Genomic DNA, 27,533 nt, shown 5'->3' with positions numbered 1-27,533 from the left:
GAGCGCAGTGTAAACCAGGCATTTGGTTTATTACTCCACCCATATTGCATCAAATTGTGTACATTGCATATTGTTTCTTGTTTTTCCAACCATTTTTCGAATCTAATCTTGACTGACAAAGTGCACCCACACTGTGATCCACATAACACATCAAATCTAAAGTCAAAATGACTGATAGAAGGAGAGAAAATAAACTAAATTAAAACAGGAAACATTCTAGTTCTTCAAAATGAATTATTCGGGATAGTTGATACCAGTGAAGCCCAAACCTCAAGCGACACTTACTATCACATAAATTTCTAGAATTTCCCTTCATACATTAAGATTTTTTCTACTTTATATTTCATCTTTCTATTTAATGGTAAAGGTATGTGAATTAAGGATGGACAGAACGTGATTTTTAACACAGCATCTATGGTATGGAACGCATCAATGCATGCAATTAAGTTCCTAATTGTTACGTGAGATTATAATTGTGATAGTTGTGTTTCAAATCGTAAACTTGAATTATTTTATTTTTGAATTACATTTGTAGTTTTCTTTGTCTTGTTTTATACATTTTATAAATAGGCTTCCTTTGATTGTTTTGTCCATTTTTTTATTCTGTTATTTATTACCACTGCATTTAATTTTATATTGATTTCTTGTATGCACAGATGCCCTTCTAAGGTGCGAAGCCTTGTGTTTATTTTTTTTTCTGTTGTACTGATGTACAGAAAATGTTCAATAGTGTGAATGACTATAATCTCAGTGAAAAGCAACTTTCAGGCTGCCGAAGCATGATAGCATGGTTTTCAGATGTAAATGAATCGGACACTAAGAAAATCACGTGTCGCACTTACGTTTAACAGGAAACATTGTACTCTGGTTATATTTACTGCTGATATTATTATTGTTACAAATTAGCTTATGGTTATTTTCCTTCCTCTGTTTCTGGTTCTTGTATGGTCTACATGCATATTTCAACAAACAAATATAATGGATTTTTATTATCTATGGAAATATGTTTTGGCATTTGACTTCCTAAATGATGACACACATTGTAAGCATGCCCTATGGGACAAATCACATTTTTTTACTCTTGAATAAAATATGCATGAACAAAAAATGTGTTGCATAGTTTCTAACTCACTGACGGATATATTAATGATAATTGCAACTTTTACCGTGACTTACATCACGGTACAACCCCTCAGAACGAATTACATGCCTTACTTGTGTACAGTGTAGCCAACAAAGAATATTTACTACACTTAAGGTGTATTATAAAAGCATTACACGACAGTCTGTTACATCTAAATCTGATCGTTACAGAGACGTTTACAATTTGTCATTTTATGTAATGTTACCATAATCCATATTTGTTAAATGTGCAGTTTTATTGGTTGGTTAGATAAAGAGATCCATAACATACCTGTTATCTGCTCATCCGACACTGTTTTGTATTTAGCCCTCCTTCATTGGCACTTGAATGCACCACAAGTAAGTATGCCTTTAAATGAAAGCCTTTGAATGCTGCAGCATCACTCTACACCTGCTGATGTTGCTCAACCTGCTGGGGTTTCTTGGTACCATTTGGTAATTGACAGGAAAAGCAATAGGAAGGACAAAATTGCCAAACAAACAGACAAATAACAAGTAATCTCCCATGACTCAATAGCAGGGCCTTGTTTTCTACACATTTCACAGCTCCCTACACAGGATATGACGTTCTGCCTCCACCTCCTGTCCATCACAGCTCAGGAGGTCCAGTTTAGTTCCACAGGGTGGCCCTTTAAAACACCGCTAAGAAAATCCCGACAGCAAAAAAACAGCATCTTTCAAACCCTTTGCGTTTAAAAATGGCCCAGCTTCAGACCTGTTTGCAGCCTGGCATCAACCGCCATCGTCTGCAGATCGGATAATAGCGCGAAGGGCTTTTTTTGAGTGACTGCAGGCTCGCGCCCGAGCTCACATTACGCAGCTGTCTGAAACCAAAGCTAACTGGGGGCTACCTAACGTTAGCTTTAACGGCTCGCATTTTTTGTTTGTTTTTGCCATATGATATATTAACGCACATTGCACGGGCGACAGGCATCTAGAGACAGCGACCAGCGATACGACTCCCGTGACGGTAAAATGGTCAAAGAAGAGGCCGACCGGCTGATCGAGAAGGCGAAGCTGTGTTTACGGTCAGGACGGACGGATCGGGCACTGCAGCTGCTCTATGAAGCCCAGAATATTTACCCCAGTACCCGGGCCAGAGGTAAAATTAGCTGACGCACATTCTGCAATGGCAGTACTGGCCAACCAGCCCCTTTTGTATGAACAGTCGGACATGTATGTGACATTTCACGTTGGGTGCAGTGAATTGCTATTTTTAGAAGCGGAGACAAACGCGAGCCTGCTAGCTTTAATACTTAATGTGTGTGTAGGCTGCATGCTGAGTTTAAGGGCTCTTAAGGGATTCCTTGTCCCCTTTGCGGTTCACTCTGAGGCAGTGCTGTGTTTGGATCTGACTTTGCTTTATCGCGCACATCATAACCAGGATAATGAGTTGCGGTAGATTATTACCTGGAGCTCCCTGAACACACCGTGCATGAGCCAGTTAAATGTCACAGGGTCCATTTTACAGCAGTATGCACATGTAGTGCAAGGAGGGACTAACTTTTGATGTGCCGTTCACAGTTAATATCACTCTACTCATGTACTGTATAGATTCAAATAATTAATTTTTTTTTTTTTAAATGCCTCCACATACAGTATAAGGAATCACTGAATGTTGAGTGAAATGTATGTGTATCAAATACTTTGGCCTTCAACTTCACTGGATCACCATCACTAAATAAGTTTTAAAAAAATGGCGTCCATCCCTCCATCAAGGAGGCCCTACGTCTGTTCTGGAGGCCCTACGATAATACTTTTTAATTCGTCATTAACGTGCATGTTAATGGTCGACCATATACATTTTTGTTGGCCGCTAAACTTAATCCAATTCCTGATATTCACGGGTACCGATACCTATCGTGTTTCAGCTTTCTCCATCGTCTCTCCTCATTTCCACCCGACTTGTCAGCTGACCTCAGCCGCTGTGTTCTTGTTTGCAGTGCTGATAGATGCCATAGTGAGGAACGGAGACACCGCTGCTCCTCAAGCAAACCACGTCCCACCGCCGACCGGCTGGGCAGACGAGGACATCAGGAGCAATGAAACGAGTAACGTAGGTGGTGAGGAGAAGAAGAGCTACACCGAGGAGCAGCGGCAGGGTGTTCTCAGGTGACTCGCGACTCTTTGACGTGTGTTTTTCACTTTGTTACACAGCAATAGACTGAACACGGTAACAGTTCTGGTTTGTGTTTTGACATCCGTTTCGCTTTTTTTTCTTTTTTATTGCAGGATAAAGAATTGCAAGGACTTTTACGAAATCCTCGGTGTTACCAAAAATGCCTGCGAGGAAGATTTGAAGAAGGCGTACAGGAAGTTGGCCCTCAAGTTTCACCCCGACAAGAACTTTGCTCCAGGAGCCACGGATGCTTTCAAAGGTACGAGAACAAACCTGCTTTGTTTCTGTGAGACTGGTGACGATACTCTTTCATTGTCCGTTGTTATTGTATTTTTGTGGGACTGATTTTAGGACTGTTGTGAAGCACTACTCTCCTGATCCCACAAAGGGATTCTTCTTCTTCTCAGTTACCACCTCTCAGCAGAGTCAGAGGTCACGGGTCGGTTCAGGAGCAGCCAGCGCCCTCATGTTTCTAGTGTCATGTTTAAACAGGCTTCAGCAGGGCAGACGCTGTTAAAGTTTTCCTCAGTTTCAAAGTAATCCAGTGGTAGGTGTGAGTACATAAAGAGGAACCTCTAATAGCTAATTTAGCATAAGTGCAATGCTGCCAGTTTGCCAAAATATAAACAAATATCGGCAAAAAATAAACAGGGCTCACTTCCTCTAAAACTTCGGCCATGATTATCTACCTGTACTTTATTTTAAGGCGTCATTGGTGCGTATATTCTGCCGCCTTATTTAAATGCCACGAGCGAATGTTTCCCTCCTCTCCCAACAGCAATAGGCAACGCATACGCAGTGCTGAGCAATCCGGAGAAGAGGCAGCAGTACGATCAATACGGAGATCAATCGGAAGCTTCGAACGCGCCCCAACAGTCCAGCCACACCCGCCAAGGATACTACCGAAGCTTCAACAGGGACTTCGAGGCCGACATTTCCCCCGAAGAGCTCTTCAATATCTTCTTCGGAGGAAGATTTCCAACAGGTGGGTGTTAGAGTTCAGGGTTATGTTCCACTGTGTTTATTGTGGACGTGTAGAGGCTAAAGAAGCGCGCGTGGCTCTCTGCAGGAAACATCCACGTGTACACCAACCAGGGAGCCTCCTACTCTCAGTTCTATCAGCCTCGTCGTCGACGCGCTTTTGAGAGGCGCGAGGAGGTGGTGGAGGAGAACCAGAGTCAGGTCGGTGACTCACAAAAACACGAAGACTGATCCCCCGTTTAGCAATTACAGTATTATGTTGCTGTCGTCTATGGCTATGATCTAATCATTAACAGGCACTGGAGAAATACAGCTTTTTGGGGATGCATTTATAACATGGCTGCGACTTCCTAGTGACCGTTTCGCCATACTGATTCATTTTCATGTCATTCATTTACTTCCCTCATAACTGCCTTACTTGCTCCACAGACACACTGTGCTGTTGTGGTGTGAAGCAGTGCAGCCTACACGCAGGATCATATGCGTTGTAATCTGTGCTGATTTATTTTATATCTTCCCACAGAACACCTTCACAGCGCTGCTGCAGCTTTTCCCTGTGCTGGTGCTTATCCTCATATCAGTGTTTACTCAGATGATGGCCACGAACCCGCCCTACAGTCTCTTCTATAAGCCGTGAGTCTGCGGCGCCTCACGACAAGTAGACATTTGAGCAAATCCCCGCGGTCGACGGTGGCATTTCACTGAATGCATTGTAATCATGTTTTTTGGGGGGGTTTTCAGGGCCATGGGGCTGGTGGTGTCCAGGGAAACGCAGCACATGGGTGTACCGTACTATGTGGATAAAAGTTTTGAGAAGGAATACCGCGGAGCTGCGCTGGATGAACAAGAGAAAACGATTGAGAGCGACTATATCGAACACCTGCAGAACAGCTGCTGGAAAGAGAAACAGCAAAGTAAGCGAGCAGCTCATTGGGCTTAAACACGGAGTTTTTTTTTTTTTTTTTGTTACGGTGCAGGTATCACTGATTTCGACAAAGCTAAAATCTTCATTTATATGAAATCTTTTGTTTCATTCTTTTAACCAGAGCCTCAGAATCACATTGCATCCTCGGAAAGGTGCAGTGATTTGGGAAATATCCTTAATTGCTTTCTGGCTGGATATTGTGTGATAACATTGCTACTACTCTCGTATCTGTACTGGAGATGTGAGGCTACGGTCGGCAGCTGGGAGCAGTAACTTTGAGTCTCCGCTGGTTGCCTGGCAACTAGTCCTACCTAAGACATACTCCGGCACACATCCCCGCATAGAGTAGCAAAATTATGTTTTTCTACTGATTTTAAAAAACAGGATTCAGTGTGTTGTGATCTGTAGAGGTGGCACGCAGGCCGATTTTGTGAGCAAGGCTAGTTTTTTTTTTTTTTTCCCCATCCGCTTCCAGTCTTTATGCTAAGCTAAGCTACCTGGCTGCTGGCTGTAGCTTCATATTTACCATACAGACACGAGAATGGTATTGTTTATTTCATCCAACTCTCTGCCAGAAAGCTGATATGTATATTTCCCAAAATGTCGCACTGTTCTTTGAAGTGCAAACAGCTGTTACAAACCACTGTGCTGCGTCTTTCTTCTGGCGCTCTGTTCTCCTCTGCAGAGTCGGACTTGGCGAACCTCGGACAGCTGTACCGAGACGAGCGGCTGAAGCAGAAGGCCGAGTCGATGAGGCTGGACAACTGTGACAAACTGCACCGATTGGTTGGGCGTCAGAGAGGCAAATGAGGACCGCTTGAGAGGAGAACATGTTTCTTTACAGACTGTACAATAATGCATTTTATTAGAAGTGTGTAAATTTATCCAATCCAGCCACTTTGTAAAGAAATCTTTTAGGTACAGCGCAGTCGGTGGGAGATGATGCCACTGGAAACGACGTGCCTTCTCTCCTCTTCGATGGTAGGAAATAAGAGTCAGCATTGTCAGCTGCCCACCCTGGCTGTGGTGGCAGCAGCATCAAGTGCAGACTCTCTGTGGCAGTGTGTGTATGATGTCTCGGAGCCTTTAAACTTTCTTATAGAAATGGCATGACATAAGGGGTCTCCCTTTGGGGTTATGAAGGCAGTAGTATGTTCACTCATACACATTCTATTCGTTTAGGTTTTGTAACTTACCTGTATTTATTTTCTTTAATGTTTTTGTGTCCTTTATTAAATAAGACCTAAAATTTCAGCATCAATGGAGTGATTGTTGCCCGAGCAGCTTGGCTCATCTTTTTTTTCCCTGTCGGAAGTAATAAAATACAGTGACTAATATAGTCCTGTAGTCTTTGGACAGATCTTCTGAGAGCTTCTGTACTGTGAAATAACAGAGGACCTTTTTATTTATTATTACAACATTGACTAATCAGATTTACTGTGGTTGATCAGCATGATCAGTTTTAATCGGACGCTAACCTTGTGGAGGTGTTAACTTTAACTCTTTACACCAACCACAGATAATTCAAACCCTAAACAGACGCTGGTACTTGTCTCTGTGCACTAAGACTGCCTCGGCTGTTCTCGTACAATAATTCAGGTTCTTCTCGAGCACTTTCAAGTTAAAGTTCAATCCGGTGTTCCCTATTGTTGCTGTTGCATGCATCCCAGTGAGAGAGAGAGTGTGTTTTATTTGTTACGTATTTATTTTTCAGCAACCACATCTTCATGACTACTGACACAGTAAATGTTAATTGACTAGAATATTCAGGTCCACACTGTAACTCGAAACATATAAAAACCTTGGCTGATACGCAAAAATCTGGTTTCGGTATCAGTCGGGGTCGTAGTACATCTGAGCAACACTGCAGAATTCAGTTTTCAGCCAAATATACCTGAAAATAAAAGATGTAATCAGAGTATGTCTTGGCCCGTCTGATTTGTTCATTTATGATTTGGTGGTGGTTTGACTGTCTGAATGCTTTGTTTGGTCACATCATTAGAAGACTACACATTATCCTACTGATGGTATAACAATCACAGTCTCTTTATTTCAAGGTGATCGGGCAGCCACACTGAGAATGACGGCAAATATTTATATTTAAAAAAGGTAAAAATTATGTAAAATATAAGTCGCAAAGAAGCTGAACCAAACACATCTACTGTGTCTGAACCGCTCACTGCTGTATGTGGAAAAACATCACAACAAGTGCCCAAAAGGCTTTAATGTTTCTGTACATCTGCACCTTCACAATTACTTCCTCGGACATGAGAGGTTTGACTTGCCGCATGTACAACTTGAGATCGTATCAAACTTTCTGTTTTGACTCTAAGTATGAGCTGTGAAACTAATATCCGTGTACGACCGTTGATGTTACAGATGTCTGGATTCAACAGACGTGGAAAAGCCTTTGTTTACATAAGTCATAGTGAAAACATGAACACGATGTATTTGCATGCTCAACACAAATGAGCAAGTAGACAACAGCAACAGTATGGCATCTTGTACATGAGTTGGCTTTGACTCGATAAAAGCTTTAAATACATTGTTGATTTAGGCCAATTTACATAACACTGAACTAATGACATTGCTATGGAACAGGTTCTTGGAAACAACACTAACTTATTTATAATGGAATGCTCTTTGCTGCTTTTTGCCATGTGGCCACTGCTGCTTGAGCTGATCAAGTCTCCATGCGTTTCCCTACTGACACACTAGTGCACTAAACATCAATGTCGTGAATTAGGCAAGGCAGACTTTTAAATACAAAAAAAAAGAAGGATATCAAATGCAAACAATTTATATTTTCCCCGCTGGAAGTCACTGATTTCGATTGGACGGCACTTAATAAGCAGCAAGGTTTCAGCAAACTGTAATGCTGTGTCGTGTTTTGTGTTGGAATCGTGGAAAACGTTAATGCCAATTCAACCTTAACATAGTGGAATGAGGGCTTTTTATGAAGTTTTATTTATTTAAAAGTCCGCAAAACATTTTGATAACGGGACTATTTTCTCAAAAATACTGAAAATGACACAGAATATGCATGTTGATACTGTTTCACTGGAAGTGCACCCTTCATAAAATCAATTCATCACAAAAGAAATACAGCCATATTTAAAAATGATCAGTGTTTTTAAAAAAAATAAGTAAACTAAAAAGAAATTCAAATGATTTGAAATTAGCATGTACCCCTCACCCCCTGATCCTTCTCCACTTCTAGCTGAGTGAGACTCTTTGGCCTCTGGTTTTACTTTGTATCACCAACATGGTATGTTTCTTAAAATCAACCACACTAATCTGAAGTAAAACCAGGTCTAGGAGTAACTTTGATCTTCCTTTACAATAAAACCTGATGTAATTCAGAGCAGGCTAAATCGAAGTAATCTGCAGCTACGTCTATGAAAGGTGTGACCTTTTCTTCCTGCCCCATTGTAATCTGGGATTATACAGTTTATAATCCACGTCTCTACGGCTGTCTCAGAGGAAATGAGCGTCTCCATATTACAGTCGATCCATTTCACCTGGAGTACAAATAAAGGTTACGCTGCATTTTACGCGGAGTGGGAATCTGTGCAACTGACAGGAGGAGTTCAGCCTTGTGGTTTCACGTCTTTCAATTCAACCCTGGAACACTATTGGATAGAACTGTCATACTGGATGTTCATTTCTTCATCTTGATGTCAGCTTCTATGGCACAACGGCGCCCCCTGGTGCCTCCGTCCTGCAGTCAACGAGAGGAAGAAGAAACAAAAAAAAACGGATTAGACCGCCTGCCTTCACTCATGTGTGGCAGAAGCCACACCAGTGTTTCACTGTTCAAACAAGTTGATCTTCAAGATGCTTGAGTCACAAATGTCAGCCAAATACCAGGTTTTCTGAGCTCTATATGAATGAGTTATTCCTTTGTTTTGATTATACAACTGTAGTTTTTCTTGTCTGCTTCAGGAAGAAAAAGACAAGAAAGTAAGGGAAAGTTTATAGACTGTAGGATGGGTACTTACAAACAGAGAAAGAAGGAAGGCAGGCGAGGACATGGAGACAGTGTCCTGTAAGAGGAAAATGATGCATATCAGCGCTGGGACACAAAAGTGCATTGAAAGTCTCATGAGGAAGCAAAATAATGGCGACAAATATACAGAACAGGATCTATTCCGCAGAAGGAAAGGTTGAAAGAAGCTTTAACAGAATATATAACGATATAGAGGTATATCATCATGTGGCCATTTCAAATGTTTACTGTTCATTTCGTCACTGCACTGCAATTGCATTACTTATCCACATCAGATATATTTTAAAAGCACATGCCAGCATGTCAAGCTCATTAGCTAACCCCAACACATGCATACAGTGTATACTTGTCAACCATTTTTCAAAGCATAGCATGATGTTTGACAATCATCTCCTACCTTCCAGTCAACTCCTGGTTCTAGTTAACATCAGAACGAGATAAAACATCGACATTCAGCACCTCAGATCAGGTCATTTGTCATGAACGTATGATTCTCTTGCAGCTTTTTCAACAGCCAACTAGATGCTGAGGTCACAATGGAAGGGATGTGAAAAAGAACTCTAACTCTGACTAACTGGGAAATCTTCTTTATTTCACCAACACGTTTCCGGCACAGGTTGAAAACACTAAAAATGTTGCCAAAGTTACGTGATTTGGGCACGGTAACGTAGCTGCAATGTGGTTGTTTTGAAAATGCTTTGTTTCTGTAATCAGCTCATGTACAAATCTCCAACGTAAAACATCAGCAGTTCTCCTCTCAGTCACATTATCATCAACATCAACAATGCAAATAAAGGACGAAATATTAATTGTGATTCATCGGGTCAATTATCCGCCAGTTCATGTTCACACTGTCGTGTAATTAATGGTAAACAATAGCTTTCTTGAAGGTGGAATATCAATGTATAAAACCTACTGTATGCTTTGGTAAATAGTTGTCAGTAATAGTCTTTACATGATTGCATTGTTACATTATTGCCAACCATTTTCCAAAGCATAGATGTTATGTTCTAAAACAAATGCATCGCTTTCCAGTCAACCATTGGTTTGAAACTTGTTTGCGATACATACAGTGATCCCCACAGTGAACAACGTATTGTCTTTTTATAGTGACAGCAATGATGTAACGCACCCAAATATAAGGTACTGCATTCATTAACTGACGTCTGGAAAGTCAGAGGCATGAGATGAACAATAAACAACTTGTGACATTGGTGGATTTTAGCACGAAACAAAACAAAAGTTGACTTTCTGACAAAAAAACATTTTTACTAAGTCTCAGTAAGTTGATTGCGATAGCATTTGAAACCAATGGCTACCTGGAAGGATATCACTCTAAAAACTATTATCATGCTTTGGAAAATGCCAGGCACATCTACTCAGCCTGTTGTCTCACCCTTGTCTCTTCTTCTGTACTCTCTGCTTTTGTCAAAATTCTAGTGAAGCACCTTGTCAGTAGAGTCCTGTTTGCGTGTGCTCTCGCGGCCCCTCAGGCTTTTGGCGCTGATACCAGACTCTGAGGTCTCCATGATGAGCTGGGTGGCCAGAAACTGCTGGATCTGCTCCAGGACATCGCGCTGCATCTCCAGAGCCATGTGGTACACGTCATGGTCCAGGCTGTTGTACATGACCGCATTCTGAAACATCAGCATGATGTCCCTCTGGAACTCAGCGGTGTTCCGTATCAAACCGGTCTCAATGCTCTTTTTTATGGCGGCAAGGTCCATGGGCCTATAGAAGTGAAGAGCAAAGAGGGGGTTAGAGTGGCGCCAACAATCCAATGCCATCCAGCAAAGGTTGCTTTTCTTCGTACCTGAACAGTTTGCTATTGTGCGATGTACGATGTTTCACTCTGCACGAGCAATATGACAAGTCACCACAACATTGAAAATGGGCATAAAATATGACCAGAGCAGACATGTCCTGTGCTTACCTCTGCACAATACTGTGGTACCCAGGTGCAATTTCATCAGTTACTGGCTGCAGGAAGACGTTTGCATACCTACAACAGATTTACATAAATTACATTTGTTTCAGAAATGATACAACATATTCCATATTTGAGAGGCTGATCATCGGGGGCTAGCGTTACTGTTGAGAGTCATAATCTGACCTGTGATTGGCCGCTGCACGCCACACCAGCATAATGGCTTTCTTCCAGATCTTGTGAGCCTGTAGAGCTTCGTGGTCCTCACTGCACACAGAACTGCACACCAACCGGTATGTGTGGAAGGCACACGAACAGATAGGTCATCATTATCACGCGGAACCCGATCTGCAGCATGACGCAGCAAGAAATTGCCTGAGTGTGCAAGTTTGCGTTTCACTCACAACAGTGACGAGGAGGGGCTGCTGGGGATGGAGTCCGCCGTCATGTGGAGCTGTAGTGACGAGGAGGCCGTGTGGAGGCTGTAGCCGTCCTCACTCTCGCTGGCCGCAGGCTCGAGCTCCATCTCGCCGTCTGGCTCCAACAAGAATCCCTCCACCCCATCGGCCTCTTCGTCTCCACACACTTCTGGCCCATTGAGCTGCCGGTACACTTTATTCCCTGAGGCATCCTCTCCTCCCCCAACACTTATTCCATCCTCCGCTTTCATCCCCTGCAAAGACGGAGAAAGATGGCGAGATTCAAAAAAGAGCTTACAGTGCAGGAATACTGTGGAACTACGCGCTCTGCATTTCATCACAAGCAACATGTTCCCTTTGTCGTCGTTGGGTGCTATACCTTGGGGGGCCTTTCTGTCAGTGGGCTCTCTTCTAATACTGAGTCTGCCAAGATAATAAAGATAGTAAAGATGAATAATAAGAAGGAAAATGCATAGTTGAACCAAGGTAATACTAGTATTGATGCATATAGGTGTGCATACCTCCATGAGGTTTTTCAGGTCTTTGCTGTGCCCACTTCTCACTTTCACATTTTAGAGTAACATCCAATGAAATGTGGCTTTTCTGGTGCGCCAACACTCCAGTCTCTCATTGCCTCAGGGTGCGGAGGTGCGGCAGTGTGGCAGTGCTCCAAACTCTTTGAGCTGCGTGAGGATGAGGAGGTGTGAGGAAGGCCCCTCGGTCCCTTGGGGAATGCTGCCAGACCGCTATCTTGACTGTTGCACAGAGAGGAGAGTGAAGCTGAAGTCCCACCCTGAACTTCTAACACTTCTGTCTTCCTCTCCGGGCTACTGTGACGAGACAAGGACTGTTGGACCCCTGTGGGCACAGCGGGATGAGACTCATGGGCCTGGAGAGGCCCAGGCTCCCAGGCACCAGACAAAGCATGGCCGTTCTCCTCGCACAGTGACAGCGCAGCCTCAACTGCAGCTGCATCCAAAGCCTCTGCAGTCACATCTGTCTGCAGAAGAAGAGATATGACTCTTGATCTTAAAGAAGAATTGAGCTATTGAACTCATTGTTTCATAGTTTGCCGCGTCCTGTCTGGTAAATCTCAGAAGTGATGTTGGCGAGTTAACTATTGTCATAACTCACTAGATTGACGACCAAAATGTAAAAAAAAACAAAAAAAAACACACATTGTAAAATAACGTTTGAAACCTCAAGCAGGCATTGTTTATCACAAACAACGGCGTGAAAATGTGTAGGACTTTTCACCTTGTCCTCAATGATGGCGATAATGTCCCCCACCGTCTTCAGGTCCAGCTCATCCACCATGTAGGACACAGTCACATCCTCCTCACTGAGCTCGGCCACCGTATCCCCTGCAGAGATCGGCTGGCATCCGGGGGGCAAACACGGCACCATCACATCCACCTCTGCACACAAACAACAACCGGTTTTCAACTACAATTTTAAATCAGCAGGAGCAGTTTGCAAAAACATTGATTTTTCTAATTCTACTTCACAGAATACCAAGCTTTATCATTTCATTTTATCAAGCTTTATCATTTGCTTGTATTTAAGAACCACAATGAATCGCTTGTTTACTTTTATCTTTGTTCACCTTGACCAAGAAATTGAGACACCTTTAGATGTTAAAAATACATTAAGTACATAAGATACAAAAGGTCTGAGTATCGTTGACATTTTTTGTTTTGTTATTGTTGACAAGTATGTTTTTCCTCCAATGTATAAAATTGTGTACATGACACATTATGATAATACAATGAGACTTGTGATATCTCAGTTTTGCTCTGACATTGCACAATAAATGAACCCTGAAATCTACTTTTGCAATTGAATGACTACAGTTAACAATCTTAGGTCCGACATTCAATTATTCTCAAGCTACAAAGAACATGACATCAAGGATGCGAGGAGGTTTTAGCGTGTGGATTGAGCTCGGAGTGGTCTGGGTCAAAGCGGACAGACCTGTATTTGCTGAGGCAGTAGAGTCAACAGACACAGGAGTGGCAGCAGAGAGAGGAGCACCGGAGGCCGAGTCTGCACTGACCATGAAACCTAACGGGGCAGAAAACTGGGTGGGACCTGCCTCCAGGAGACGCGACAACATCGGGGCACCTGCCATGCAAGCGTTCATAAACATGAACACACAAAGTGCAGAGTGCAGACAAAGGAGCGGAGGCTTTCAGTTAGCCAACGTATGAGCAAACAGCTTCGACAGTAGCACTTTTATATGGAACGCACACATCCATTTAGGAGTCAAGGAGAAAAGCTAACAAATATAAATCAGCTTCCTACGTAGCTATTTTGTGCCAAAGGGGATTCTACTAAATATCATCTTGATTTAGATGAAATCTTATTTCAATCAAATATTTTGTGAGATGTTCTTTTCTTTAACTTTTACATAAAATCAGTGTAAAGAACATCACGAACACAAATCAAACACTGCATCTGTACCTGTTGCCTGAGTGAGAGGTTGGCTAGGTGGAGCCAGCTGCAAGTCATGTGCTCCTGTCATATTAGCAGTGGTCACGTCCCCCTCCCCAATCTGGGATGTAAACGCATACATGCATGTCAAACAGTTTGCCAGTTCTCTTGTACATGAAGTGCACATCAAGTATACTACATATTTTTTTTATATTTCTAGAATTTGATAGGAATCCCTGTGCAAATATGTATACAAAGAGCCCTGAAGGCAGCACTGCATGTCAGAGCAGAAATGTTCCCGGAGGAATGTGAGGAGGCAAAGAGCAACGAAAGGATCAACTTATTCTGACACAACGGGATTTCACAAGAGCACAGTTGGCTTCATAAAAAAATGGAAATGAGAAAGAAAAAAAAACAAGCTGGACAATTCCAGGAGGTAACTGTCCAGCAACCATTCCAGAAGAACGACAGCTCCTTGGCTGCAGTGCGAAGTCATGCCATGCGGAACTCACTGATGACATCTGACAAAAAGCTTGGAGGTAAAAAAAAAATAAAAGAAATAAAAAGTGAACGACAGCAAACTGGAAGCAAAAGCAGGTTGCATGTTTCCAGTTTGCAAAAAGGCGCCTGAGAAGCTAAGAGGCAAAACATTCAGTGGTGCATTGAAACCAACCGTTGAACTCTTCAGCTACAGTGCAGAGAGATATGACACTTAACACAAACCAACACAGTGAGAGCATTAAAAAACAAATGCAAAATATATTTAGTGATGTGTTAACTCTCAAATGATACACATATTTTTATTTTTTTTCCAAGTCAAATCATTTCAAGAAAGCAAAACAAAATGATTTCCTGACTAAATGTACTGTTTCAGTTGCACAGCCTCTGAGACCTTTAAGGATAGAAGGAACTGTTTCCCAAAAACAGTAAAGTTGTTAATGCTTCAGATAGAAGTAATAACAGGACAAAAAACATATTCAGAACACAGCAATGGTCTTAAACAGGACTAATAATTAACTTGTGTCGCCAAAGACAACACCTGAACATCGTTCAAAAAGGAGTGGAAGTAACTGAAGACAGTTGTTCGCATAAGCAGCCCATCCAACTTTACCAATCTACGGACACTGAGATGTCCGGAGGTGAAAACAGACTCTGTGTTAAAAAAAAAAAACACATTACAATGAAATACATTTGCAAAAAAAAATGACGAAAGGCTTCATGCAACTGGCAAAACAAACTACAACTTCCAAAACCACGGGGGGAAAAAAAGAAAATGATTACCGGTAAATAGTTCCCAAACGCAGAGTAACTCTACAAAGAATGAGATGAAGATGGAGTGCCCTGCAGACTTGAACATGTTAATTCGAGAGCTTGGCACTGTTGGCATAACACAGTAAGTCCCCTCCACATACCAGTCTGGAATTTGTGGTCAAGATACTGCCTTTCTTCAGTAACTCTGACAGGAGTGGAGATGGTGGGGGTGTGGCTTTCAGGCCCAGGAGCTTCTTTTGGGTGAGATCGTCCAGAAGTGACCCGGGGCTGATGTCATCACTTCCTGGCCCAGAAGACTCAGCAATTGTCATTAATCTGGCTGATCCTGAAGCCTGGAGACAGAGAGATACAAACGTGCCGTCATATTTCCAGACCAATCGAAGCGTGCTTTCATTGATCAACTCGGATTGAGTGTGGGAATGGTCAAAAATATTACACTCTTTTGTGATATATAATTCTATTTTATTATTATCATAAAGTCATATTTTAACTGTTTCTATACTTTATAGCAGTGATGGCAAGTTACTTCAGTTAAAAATACGCAGCATATCATATGTATCATATTTATTTTGTCTTTAACCAGCACAAACTGATTCGTTTTCAGCATTCTTGAGAGAAATACAGATTACTAACATTATTTTTTATTTATTCATTGGTTTATTTGATAAGGGACAGTGCACATCAATAAAAAACATTTCTGTAAATGCGACAGAGTTAGCCAAAAGGCTATTTTTCATCTGTAGCCCAAAGAGGCAGATGTTACAAAATAAACCTAAAAACAGAATATAAGATTTAATGACAATGAAAAAAGTGAGAATATTAATATATGTAGTGTCATCATTCAGGAGACTCTTATACATTGTCGAGGACTAACAAGACATGCAACACAAAGGCAACACACACAAAGCAAATACAATGAGGGATAACGTTAAAATACGTTAAAATAGAAACATGGACGAAAGACAATATTATGCTGCAATTGTTAGACACTAAAAAACATCCATGTCAGAGGCACAAAAACATAAAAGCATGCAGAGTATGTGAAATATATAAATCAGTCAGACACAGCTAAACAACAATAGAAGACAAGCATGCAAGATGAGAGTCGACTCGACCGGCAAACTCAAGACAGACCGACAGGTGACAACAGACAGATCGAGGGAAAGTTCAACACGGACAGCGGTGCAGAGCTGGGTATGAACGAACCATTTCTTTGATTGAGCTTTAAATGAACTGTACGTTTAGCATTACACTTGAACGCTTTTGAACCTACGGTGACTTACATTCTTTGTCAATGCAAGATCCAGCGTCAAACACTCGAGCGTGTCACCTGGTGAGAACTCGTGGCTCGGGGAGCTGCAGCCTGCGGGCGATTGTGTGGTGACGCCGGGCTCTCGCTTAGATGTGTACTTTGCCACCTGTCTGGCTGGAAGAGGGAGGAGCAGCATGGAGAGGATTACGTCATCGGTCACACAAAAGCCAAATGTGCCATGGCTATCCTTCTTTTGCATGCTAGCAGCATGGCTCTACGGTACATTTAAAAAAAACCTGAGGCTGTTTCAACTGCACAATTTGACTTAATATTTATGGAGAATCATTAACATTACAAAATACAATTCTACATTGATGTCATGTCCCCCCCCCCCCCCCAAAAAAAAAAATACCCACTAAAAGTGAAGGAGATACCCTGATAAGCAGCATTTGTGTTTTTTCTTTTCAACTCTGCTTCCTTCTGCTCCAGTTTCTTCTTCCTGACACATAAGATACACACATATGTATTTTGCTTGTTAGTAGGCAAGAGTCGAATGTCCAAGCTTTACAAACATAAAAAGAGATGTACTGTGTGATTGTTGAAGCAGGACAGATAGAAAGCGTGTTGCTTCTTACTGCAGAATGTCTGCCCATAACTCTTCTAGTCTGGAATCTAGACGTCCTGCTTGAATCAGTTCAGCTTCTCTCTTCAGCTTCCTACGAAGACAGCATCAACCAATCTCATTGATCCTAACTCCTGAGATGCTTTCGCGTCGACAGTGATGTCTTCTTGCTGTTGAAAGTGAAACTTGTATACCTGTGCTTCTCCTGTGTTTCTTTGATCAGCTTTTTTAGTGCATCAATCCTGTCAGCTGTCAGCCTACGGACTATCACATCCTCCACTGTCTCCACCACTTCACCTCTCTCGCCGCGCTTCCGCCTGAAGGCAACAAATGCACTGTTAGTTGAAGACATTGTTTCCTGGCATAGACTGTCAATGCATGTGTCGAACAGCACAAAGCTACGTGATCTATTTTAGCTTGCGAGTCTACAAAAAAGCCGGCTCGAGGTAAAAGCCACTGAGGCACTCACTTTGGGGCCTCTGTTGTCTCCAGGAGCGCAGAGTACTTGGAGGCACAGTGCTGTGACGAGCCAAAGAAGAAGAAAGAACAGCTTTGTGGCAGGACAAAATAAAATGTGGCAAAAGCACTGCAGAGGTCATGAATTTGGTCATTGCGGGAGAGCGAGCTCGGATTTTTGTCACACCTTTTGAGAGAACCAGTCAGGTGGTCGGCCGGGTTCTGCAAACGGTTTGATGGCTCGACTGACAGACACCCTGTTGAGATGAAGAAATGTTGTAAGATGATCAAAGACGAAATACAAAAAATTCAAAAACAGGCTACTATTTCTATCTTGTTTTATTGTAGTCAATTTGTTTATTATTACTATTTTTTTGGAAGTATTTTAGTTGTAAATTCAAATGTATGCTAAATCAAGGCCAGCATGCGCGGTGCAACACCATGGACAGTATGGCAGCTAAAGACAAGGTTAGTTCATCTCATTTGCATCACTTTGGACTGTGAGAGAAAACAACAGCAACCATAACTTCATGCACACCTGAGGGCCCCCCCCATATTGACACTCCATAACCTTCAAAGGTCAAATGAAAAGTGTCTATGCATGGCTATGTCACAGACCACTGACACACAGCAAAGAAGCATTGGCACTAGTTTGAGGCGAAAGCGGCCAGAATAGAGCAGCAGTACAGTATACCAGTTCTGGTCCCCACTCTTCATGACAGATGTGGCCAAACACAGCTTCTCCCTCACAGACCATGGCTCTGTTGGTCCGATGACAAGTAGCTTGTGTTCTGCAGAGGTGGAGGAAAAATGGACACAAACACGATACGTGCTTTATATAGTTCATGTTTAACTGCGTTCCTGCTGTCGTTCTCAGGCCTGGTGTGGGGGCACTACAATGAATCTCTTGAAGCTGGGCTTCATTTCTATGCCATGCATAAAAAACCTGCCCCACCATGCAGTCCGCACGCAACTGCTTTGGAATCAGCGTGCAAAAAAATAAAAAAATTTAAAAAAAAGCACATCGATAACACTTGTGATTGTAACAGGAGCCACCATCAGTCAACTGTCTAATGACAGCGATGACTGCGTGCAGGCTGCAGGAGGGTGCCGTGCAAGGAAGTTGGCGGTGATAACATCAACAGCACGGACACGCACTCTCCGCTAACGGATAGCATGCATTGACAGTTTTCTATGCGCCGACGTTACTCACTTCCAACCCCGTTTGCCATCTTCCTGTCATCCCGACATCCCATACATCTCGGTGGATGGAAGGCCGGCAATGAACACGACAGTGCACGCGACATGCATCAAATGACGGACGTCAACATCAATGCATGTTACGTTACGGGGCTCCGTTGAGGCTTCCACGATTTTTTTTTTCTTTCTTTCTAACGTTAGCTCAAATGCTACTCTCTGTAAGGAGTCGAAACAAAGCGGGTTTGAGTCCGCGTCGGTCTCTACGGAGTGTGTGCTTCCCAAGAAAACGGCCATGCGAGGAAATGTAGCTTTACTGTGACGTTATTTATCATCGTGGCTCTGGAAGTGTTGGTACACGCCCACCACAGGAGCGAAATGAGGGTAGCTCAATCACTTGTTCCAGAGTTTCATACAAAGATGTTTCTTTCGTGTTGCTGTAGAATAACAAGAGAGATCATAATACGTGCACAAAATCATTTATCTTTGAGCCGAAACATGTAGAGGGTTCATTTATATGATGCCACTGTAGTGAAAAACCTGGAACCAGTAAGTGTTGATACTTTGCCAGTTATGACTCGTATCTTGACTTTTCAATGCAAGATTTTGAAAAAGAATAAAAAAAAAACAGAAGCTTAATATTTCCAGTAACCACCTTTAAAGCTGTTCTGTGGGCTTTTTTCATAGAGAGGCTGTCACACTTTGAGCAGCAGACAGACTAACAACTGGTTTACAGCCCGCATGACACGGAAAGAAAACAAGCAGGGTATCATCTTCAAATCAACATATTCCAATATATGTGCCACTGCATGCTGGATCTCCCCGTTATGAACAACTGCTGTAGAGTTGCCTGTTCTTGTCTAATTTGCAGTCCCACATTGAAGCTTTGCCTGGTAAATTGGCCAATAGTCAATGGTCTGAACAACAGGGACGTATTTGCTTTTCCCTGTAATTATACCAGAATAGATCATTTCTATTTTTAAACTGATATACCAGAGCATTTCTTTGGTGTTGTGTATATTTGCTTATAAGGAAATAAAGTCTGGCTGAAGACAGATGTCTTTAAATGTTAACACTAAATAAACATGTGTACTTGCAGACACTTCGCCCTCCTCTCAGGTTTCATGGCTCCCGTGATGTGACGTCTGTCATAAATGAATCATACGAGAGAGGAGACATGCTGGCTGGACTGACTGGATGGATGGCTTTAGAGTTTGTAGGACCGCAGAATCTGAACATCCCCGCTTGGTTTATAGCACAACACACTGGGCAAATTGTGTTTTTGGGCCCTTGGTGAAAGAGCACAGAGCACCTTCTACTCATGAGGTCCAGTATCTTCCACAGAAAGAGACCAATTACAGGGGAAACAAATGTTAATGAGGCACTTGACATTTAACTCCATAGCACTGCCTCGTCGCCCCCCCGCTGCTGTGTGGAATAACTGTCAGCTCTACAGGAAGGACTGGCAGCATGGTAGAGGATAGGCACGAGACCAATAATCCTGCTGTCGGAAAAAAACTCACACCGATAGACAAAGACTCAATCACTCACCTTGCAAACTTAGTGTTGGATATACTGCATGTTATCCAGTGCTCTTGTGTAGCCTATTTGTTGTAAGAAAGCATTCGGCTATTCAATTGACCCTCTTCAAACACATTATGACTTGAATCATTCCTTACTGCTGTTACACTGTTACAATGCCGGTTACTTTGTCAGAGAATCCCTTACCGGTCAAATGTGGTTATATTCTACTAAAGTCATGTCATACAAAAAGAACATGTTTGCTGAAGGCAAGATGATGTGTTACACTGTAAAAGCATGTGAAACACAAATGTATGTTGATGACTTCTGGAGGACTGTCATTTTTGAATTCCAACATTCAACACTGTCACGTAATAAACTTGCACTCAGTAAACATGTATCCAAATGTGAGAGATTTGATATTTGTCCAAGAGTGCATTGCACATAGGAAAATCAATTAAAGTCATGGAAAACAATGTATTCTCCTGAGAGCTTCCCCATCAGAGTCAAATGCTTTTTCATGTTGCTGTCAGGTGTTATGAAGAAAGCAGTTTTCTCATCCCTTTATATTAAATACACTATTAGCTATTTAAATCGAATCCCTTTTTGAAAACAATATGCAATGTTCCATCTCGCAGCACACGCTCCTCCATCGCCTCAGGTGAGCGAGCGCTAGAGCCTCTAGAGATGAAGGTCACACCACATGTTGCCTTTAACTGCTGCACTGAGCTCATCCTGGGGGCAGAACCACCGCTAGTTATTAGAAGGAGGGAACCTAGTGAAGCCTCATCTTTGCCATTAATCTCACTTCATTTGTTACTGTAAGTTGGTGCGGTGGACCCAGTTGGAAACAAGCGGACTTCCCTTTCAGCAGCCCAACGGTCGCTGTTGGTCTCGTGGTGAGTGGCGTTGTGATTGTTATGATGTTGAAAAAAAAAAATGATATGTTTTTTACAGATTCTTGGAAACAGCTTGTATCAGACCACATATCTCTAAATGTGTGTGCTGGTATTGTCAGCATATTTCAGAAGTGTGAATTGTATTAGTGTGTGGAAACTATTTGTATTGATAGAATTGACAAATTAATTTCACGCCCGCAGACACTGACAAAAAAAAAGAGTCTTTTGTTGCTGAGTAATGATGCTTTTTTCATTTGCTGCTATCTTAAAGCAATTTAAGGCTGATTTCTTGTGTAAGTGTGGCAGAACCTGAGCATCATAATCGCGGCAGATTAATAACATTGACAGCAACTGTCTACACCTGCAGTTTAGGATAAAACTATTCTGAAAGAGCAACTCGTTAATGTTCACGTTTTTTACTCTTACATGTATTCACATGCCCAGCTAGCGGATGCCCTCCCCTGGGGAGGCTGCTCTGCCTCCCCTCCCTCCCAAGCCCTCCTCCTCTGAGACCCTCCCTGTGCCACTTGCAGCTGAGACCCAGGGAGCAGAAATAACAAGCAAATTGAAACTGACTCTAAGCATGGCACACCTTCATCAACTGTGTTTGCACTTTAGAAGTGTCTCATGTTTGGATTTAGTTTATTCCACTTTTATTTTCTTTTTTATCGGTGATGCATATGAATATTTTTTGCCTGATGAGTCAACATTGATGGTTATTTCTTGCCTGATGAGTCAACGTTGATGGTTTGCTCCAGGCTGACTGACTTTCAGTTGGAAAGGGGCAGGATGTCCAACAACATGGCCAAGATTGCAGATGCTCGAAAGACGGTGGAACAACTGAAACTGGAGGTCAACATAGAGAGGATGATGGTGAGTCAGCACATTCTGTAAGTAATGATGCTGGACAAGTTAAGAAATGGCTTTAGATTGTTAATTGTAGCAGCATGTTTTATAATGAATGAGTGAATGCAAATGCTCTTCTCACTTTCGTCTCAAAAGAGATTCGATTTCATGGATATTTAAATGAACATTGACTTCGAATCTTGAATTTTTCGCAGTTCACCTAACGGACAACCTTTTTTTTAACAATTAAATAAAGTTTTCATAACTGATGTCATTTTTTACTGTTTTGATTGATGCAGGAAAAATGTTTTCTTTTAGTGTATAATCAATGCTAAAAAAATAAAAAAATAAGGAATAATAGAATTTAAAATGTTTTTTTTATCCTCTTCCCCTCCAATTTTCGACACACACACACACACACACACACACACACACACACACACACACACACACACACACACACACACACACACACACACACACACACACAAACACACACACACACCCTTTTATTTTTTTTACAGATATCCAAAGCAGCAGCTGATCTGATGGCCTACTGTGAAGCTCATGCCAAAGAGGACCCCCTGGTGACACCAGTACTTTCCTCTGAGAACCCGTTTCGAGAGAAGAAATTATTCTGTGAAATACTATAACCCCCACAAGATAAATGTCTTAGCTATTTTTAATTTCAGCTGTAATGACAAACAACGAGAGAACTTTCATTTTATAGAATAATTTTTTTGTAATTACAGCAGCTCTTTGGTGACTAACTTTACCTGAGGAATGATCATTTGACTATGACAATGATGACAATAAAGATTTGATCAAAAGTGGGTCCAAAGTTCATTGAGACAGGCCGGCACTGCTGCACCCAGATTGTATCGGAGTTTATATATTAAGTCAACGGTTTAGTTCTCATTCTGTCTTTTCTGCTGAAGACTGACTCATTTTAAGATATTTAAAAGCAAAATAAAGTTGCACACAGTTTGCTCTGCATCATATTTCAACAGCATGAAAAACATACTCTAGTCCACAATAACTTGACATGGACGTGTTGAAGATTCTCTTTTTATACCAAATATACAACGTGATCTTAAGTCAAGTATTGTTTTCCGTCTGCATGTCATATCTGTCTCCCATGAGGAAGTCCCTTGGGCACAGAAACCTATGCAAATGATGGGCGGGGCATCAATGTGATGATGTCAATACAGGTGCCGCATTAGGTGTGCAGAGTTTACACAGAACTTACAGAGTGCGGTCTCTCCAACAGCTGCTAAGGTTTACTGATTAGCAAAGCCTTTCTGAAGCCTTTGGGAATTAGCAGCAGAGAATAAGGTATGTACAATCTGTTATGATCTTTTATTAAGTGTGATAGGAAAAGGCTCATTTTCACACAGTATCTGTACAGGGGGCTGTTCAGCTTACGACAGTTTCTGCTCATCAAGAACATTCTATGTGGAGATGATATTTGTAGTTAAGGTTGTTTTTACAGTCTAATCTATCTCAATCTATTGGATGAGAACGAACGAAACAAAAACAATGAAGTCAAACAGGGCTGCTCAAGAAAAACTTGTCGAACAGATGACTGTGCTAAACACACCCTACTGACACCAAGAAGACGTCACAGTCACCTTTAATTGCAATGGGCCTCATGTAAGAAACACACAAACACACATCGCACGACAAAAAGAACAGGAAAGTGAACGAAAACAAAAATGTTCTCGCAGGAGGCCCATCTATTCACCAACAGAGCCCTAACGTGCCACCTTAAGAGTGACTATGCTGCAGGAATATGTCTCATTTTTCATTTCTAGGAACATGAGCAACACAGAAAACACATTGCTCAGCTTTTCATATTTTATCTCTCACACTTTTGTACTGACAAAATGAGATACAAATATCTTTCGTGCTTTTAAAAAATAAAACCTTGACAGAGAGCCAACCGGTTCATTCCCCAAACAGCTCTGTACGATTTGAATTTCATGTTTGCAAGACAAATGAGCGGCTCACGTCTGGATCAAAGCCTATATCTTCTATTAACCTACCCTGATAATATACTAAAGCATCAAGTTACCCATGTGTCCTCGTTTCCATTGAATGGCACATTGCTTCTTGGGATTTCGTGAGATTAATATGACACGAATACAATACTACATATTCAACCAGGCTGATGTTTTAGCTCACAACTAACTCCACCTCACTCTCATATTACAAGGCTTTTACGCTGTATTCAGGAAATGGTTCGGAAACTATATGACATTTACTTTGCAAAAGCCCTTCATGTTGAAGCAATCTACCGTCCCGTGTTTGAGGTGAGCTGCTCTTTTTAGTTCCGTCGTTACGTCACATTATTGCTTGTAATCATTACACGGCTCGTCAAATAAAGCCACCAGCTCGTACTTTGACCTCGACGATGACTCTGTTCAAAGGAAATAGAGCATTGAGCTACAATGGTAAATATTGTGTTTCCATCAAATGCATTGTATTTACTACTAAGTTGTTTTTCTTACATTTTCAGGCCCAACAATGGCAAACTTTGGAGGACATGCCATTCCTGGCTCTTTTTTCCTGTTGTTCGGGTGTTGGCTAACAATAAAACACATTCTGCAACACTACTGGAGGACCAGTCAGCCCAAAGGACGACGCATTATGTCGCCTTTATTTCGAACCCTGGACTACACGGAGGGAGGATGTCTAATCTTTGCTTCATTTGTTGGTCAGTTTTCCCCCTCCATCCTCTGCACACTGCAAACTCCCGAAACCTGTTCTTCCCTCACCTCATTTGCCCGATGTTGTCCCGTTCCAGGTATGATGATTGAACAGTTTGTGGTGGATGGGCCGCACGCCCACCTCTACGACACAGAGAACAGGTCATGGGTCAAGCTGATGAACTGGCAGCATGGCACGATGTATCTGTTCTTTGGGATCGCTGGAATAGCTCTGGTTGCCAGTACTGCATCCAAACTGGTGCCAGCTGGTGTGGACCGCCTCGCTCTCTCCTTGGCTCTGTTTGTTGAAGGCAAGTTTTAGTTCAGCATGTTTCCTTTGCATCCCAACTATGTTCCCCTGGTGTGTATTTGAGTTATTCTTTCTTTTGTATTTGACAATCATCCAGGGTTTCTGTTCTACTACCACCTGCACAGTCGTCCCCCTCTGGACGCTCACATCCACTCCCTGCTGCTCGTTGCCGTGTTCAGCGGATCGGCCAGCACCATGCTGGAGGTGTTCATAAGAGACAACATTATTTTGGAGCTGTTCAGGGCATGCCTGTTCATCCTGCAGGGCTCCTGGTTCTACCAGGTGATTTGCATAACGCGGAGCTGAGAATGCCGTATTGTGTGGAATGTTTTGAACGCCCATGAACATTGTTTTCTTCAGCTTTCGGTTTCCAGAACCATACTAGTTTAATCTAGCTTGAGAAAGTGTTGCCTATCACTGATCACAGACCTGTTTCCTTTACAAACACAGTTTTTGTGAACAGCAGTAAAATTGATAAGAATATCTTGCTGAACATCACAGGTAGTTGTCTCCTTCATCACACTGTTTATCATTTCAGATTTCATTTGTGCTTTTCCCACTGCGTGGCCCGGAATGGGACCTGACACAGCACGACAACATCATGTTCATCACAATGTGCTTCTGCTGGCATTTAGTCGTGGCCCTGCTCTTAGTCGCCTGCCTCTCCTCGGTGGTTTGGTTGTAAGTATTTCACCCTTTACCTACAGGCAACCTTTACAGCTCAAATCAGTAGTTACTGAATGTTCCGTAGCTGAAGGTTTCAGCAGAACAGAGTAAACATCATAATATGCATTTGGAAGCAACTAAATGAAGTACAAGTGAATTCATGCGGTGTACTTTATCCACGTTCATGACACTTACATGACAGAGCAGTACATGTCAAACACTTTACTCTGTATGTTGTGTTCTTATGACTCAATGTGCAGAGAAACTGACGGTGATCACAACATATCTTGGTTCAGAAGGGTTTCAGAATGACATTGTGGTTTGGATTGGTTTCAAGTGAAAGAAACATGTCCAACCACTGTTGGAATGAAGCAGCAAAGCAAGCTTGTGTGTCTCACGCTAACGCAGAGACAATCAGCCGTAAGAAAGGATGGCCCGGGTTATACAATACGTCCTCCGAGCCACCAGCCAGCTGCAAAAGCACATCGAAGTCACGTTAACGATACGCACTTGCTGGACTGCTGCTGGTGATTTAATCAAAAGAAAATCATTCATGAGTATATGGTGCTATATCAACCTCCTTTCCTGGGGCAAGACAACGTATTTGACAGTTTTATGTATTTGAAAAGTAAAAACATGAATGAACAAACGTCGAGTGGATGAATAAATCTACTCTCCAAAACATTGGGGGACCTCTGGTGTAGGCCTTCTGGGTGCTTTTGCGGTGTTCTTGTGCTGTTTATCAACATATTTAAGATGAATAAATTGGAACAGATGAGGATTTCTTCAAAGGCATTAGGACTTTTAGCAAAAGCTTTCTTTGAGCAGAGAATAGCGGGACTTGTAGAGTTTTATTCTGGTCCCTGAACCTGCATTTTAAAAAGGTACGCTGAAGTTTATAAAGTCAACAAGGCTTTGTTTACATTCAACATCTCACCACAGTGAGCAGTATCCTTAAGGGCGGCTTAACGCGGCCAATGACAAATATTTGCTGGGCCTTACGGATATTTGCTTCTTTTGAAACCTGTATTGTGAACATCAGGTTCTTCTTTGTCGTTGGTGCGTTACTCTTGTTTTTACCGCCCTCGGCAGCCAGCAGAAATGTGTATCGCATTACTCTCGTATTGTACATTATTCTGCTTGCTTGTACACATGCTGGTACAACATGATATGAACACAAAAGATTAAAAAGGGCTCTGCAGCACCATTAGTGGTCAAAACCGAGGACTTAGGTTCAGTTTTCTTGGAGTACATGTTCGAAATTTGTCTTGCCCTGCAAGAGACATAAACATCTTTATGTTGTCCATGCATGAGCTGAAGCCTTTGTTTTCTTGTTCCAACAGCACAGTGAAGCGATTCTCAGGAAGAGGGCAGGACATCGAGATTGGAATGAGAAACACATCCTCCAAATCAAGCTCCCAGAAGGCTTTGCTCGAAGAGTCAGAAGAAGAGTGAATGCATGTTTATGGTTCTTTGAAGACCAAGTCTGCAGTTTGTACAAAGTACTTTAGATTTTTTTTTTTAAATATGATTTGTTATTATGGTCTGTTTAAGTCTTTCGGAAAACACAATATAAACCTAAATGCGTGGCAGCTAGCGGATGCCCTCCCCTGGGGAGGCTGCTCTGCCTCCCCTCCCTCCCAAGCCCTCCTCCTCTGAGACCCTCCCTGTGCCACTTGCAGCTGAGACCCAGGGAGCAGAAATAACAAGCAAATTGAAACTGACTCTAAGCATGGCACACCTTCATCAACTGTGTTTGCACTTTAGAAGTGTCTCATGTTTGGATTTAGTTTATTCCACTTTTATTTTATTTTTTATCGGTGATGCA

At 42.1% G+C, this 27,533-nt stretch overlaps 4 protein-coding genes across 4 annotated transcripts; 3 read left to right on the top strand and 1 right to left on the bottom strand.

Annotated features, from left to right (window-relative positions):
• The first annotated feature begins 1,739 nt into the window (after positions 1-1,739).
• On the top strand, positions 1,740-6,422 carry dnajc18 (DnaJ (Hsp40) homolog, subfamily C, member 18). The gene is made up of 8 exons (XM_079283612.1): positions 1,740-2,245; positions 3,087-3,255; positions 3,376-3,521; positions 4,041-4,247; positions 4,332-4,444; positions 4,767-4,876; positions 4,985-5,157; positions 5,854-6,422. Exons 1-8 carry the CDS (start codon positions 2,119-2,121, stop codon positions 5,976-5,978), a joined length of 1,170 nt encoding a protein of 389 aa, XP_079139738.1. The 5' UTR covers positions 1,740-2,118; the 3' UTR covers positions 5,979-6,422.
• Positions 6,423-10,613: 4,191 nt separating this feature from the next.
• LOC306787992 (bromodomain-containing protein 8-like) lies at positions 10,614-18,790 on the bottom strand (the record flags this gene model as incomplete). The annotated part of the gene is made up of 15 exons (XM_079283321.1): positions 10,614-10,908; positions 11,111-11,179; positions 11,291-11,383; positions 11,509-11,777; positions 12,781-12,941; positions 13,498-13,647; positions 13,987-14,077; positions 15,369-15,560; positions 16,512-16,654; positions 16,915-16,979; positions 17,297-17,419; positions 17,572-17,621; positions 17,746-17,815; positions 18,253-18,349; positions 18,772-18,790. The coding sequence occupies 15 exons, from the start codon at positions 18,788-18,790 to the stop codon at positions 10,614-10,616; spliced, it is 1,887 nt and encodes a 628-aa protein (XP_079139447.1).
• A 3,169-nt stretch (positions 18,791-21,959) lies between these two features.
• Positions 21,960-22,674, top strand: LOC306788635 (guanine nucleotide-binding protein G(I)/G(S)/G(O) subunit gamma-8-like; the record flags this gene model as incomplete). Its single annotated transcript, XM_079284222.1, has 2 exons — positions 21,960-22,048; positions 22,546-22,674. Exons 1-2 carry the CDS (start codon positions 21,965-21,967, stop codon positions 22,672-22,674), a joined length of 213 nt encoding a protein of 70 aa, XP_079140348.1. The 5' UTR covers positions 21,960-21,964.
• Positions 22,675-23,259: 585 nt separating this feature from the next.
• Positions 23,260-27,383, top strand: LOC306788530 (transmembrane protein 45B-like). The gene is made up of 6 exons (XM_079284087.1): positions 23,260-23,356; positions 24,540-24,737; positions 24,828-25,040; positions 25,137-25,321; positions 25,578-25,720; positions 27,049-27,383. Exons 2-6 carry the CDS (start codon positions 24,548-24,550, stop codon positions 27,158-27,160), a joined length of 843 nt encoding a protein of 280 aa, XP_079140213.1. The 5' UTR covers positions 23,260-23,356; positions 24,540-24,547; the 3' UTR covers positions 27,161-27,383.
• The last annotated feature ends 150 nt before the right edge of the window (positions 27,384-27,533 follow it).

The sequence above is a fragment of the Melanostigma gelatinosum genome (assembly GCF_949748355.1).
Source record: "Melanostigma gelatinosum genome assembly, chromosome: 14".
NCBI classification, from domain to species: Eukaryota; Metazoa; Chordata; class Actinopteri; order Perciformes; family Zoarcidae; genus Melanostigma; species Melanostigma gelatinosum.
This window is presented reverse-complemented; position numbering and strand designations above follow the sequence as displayed.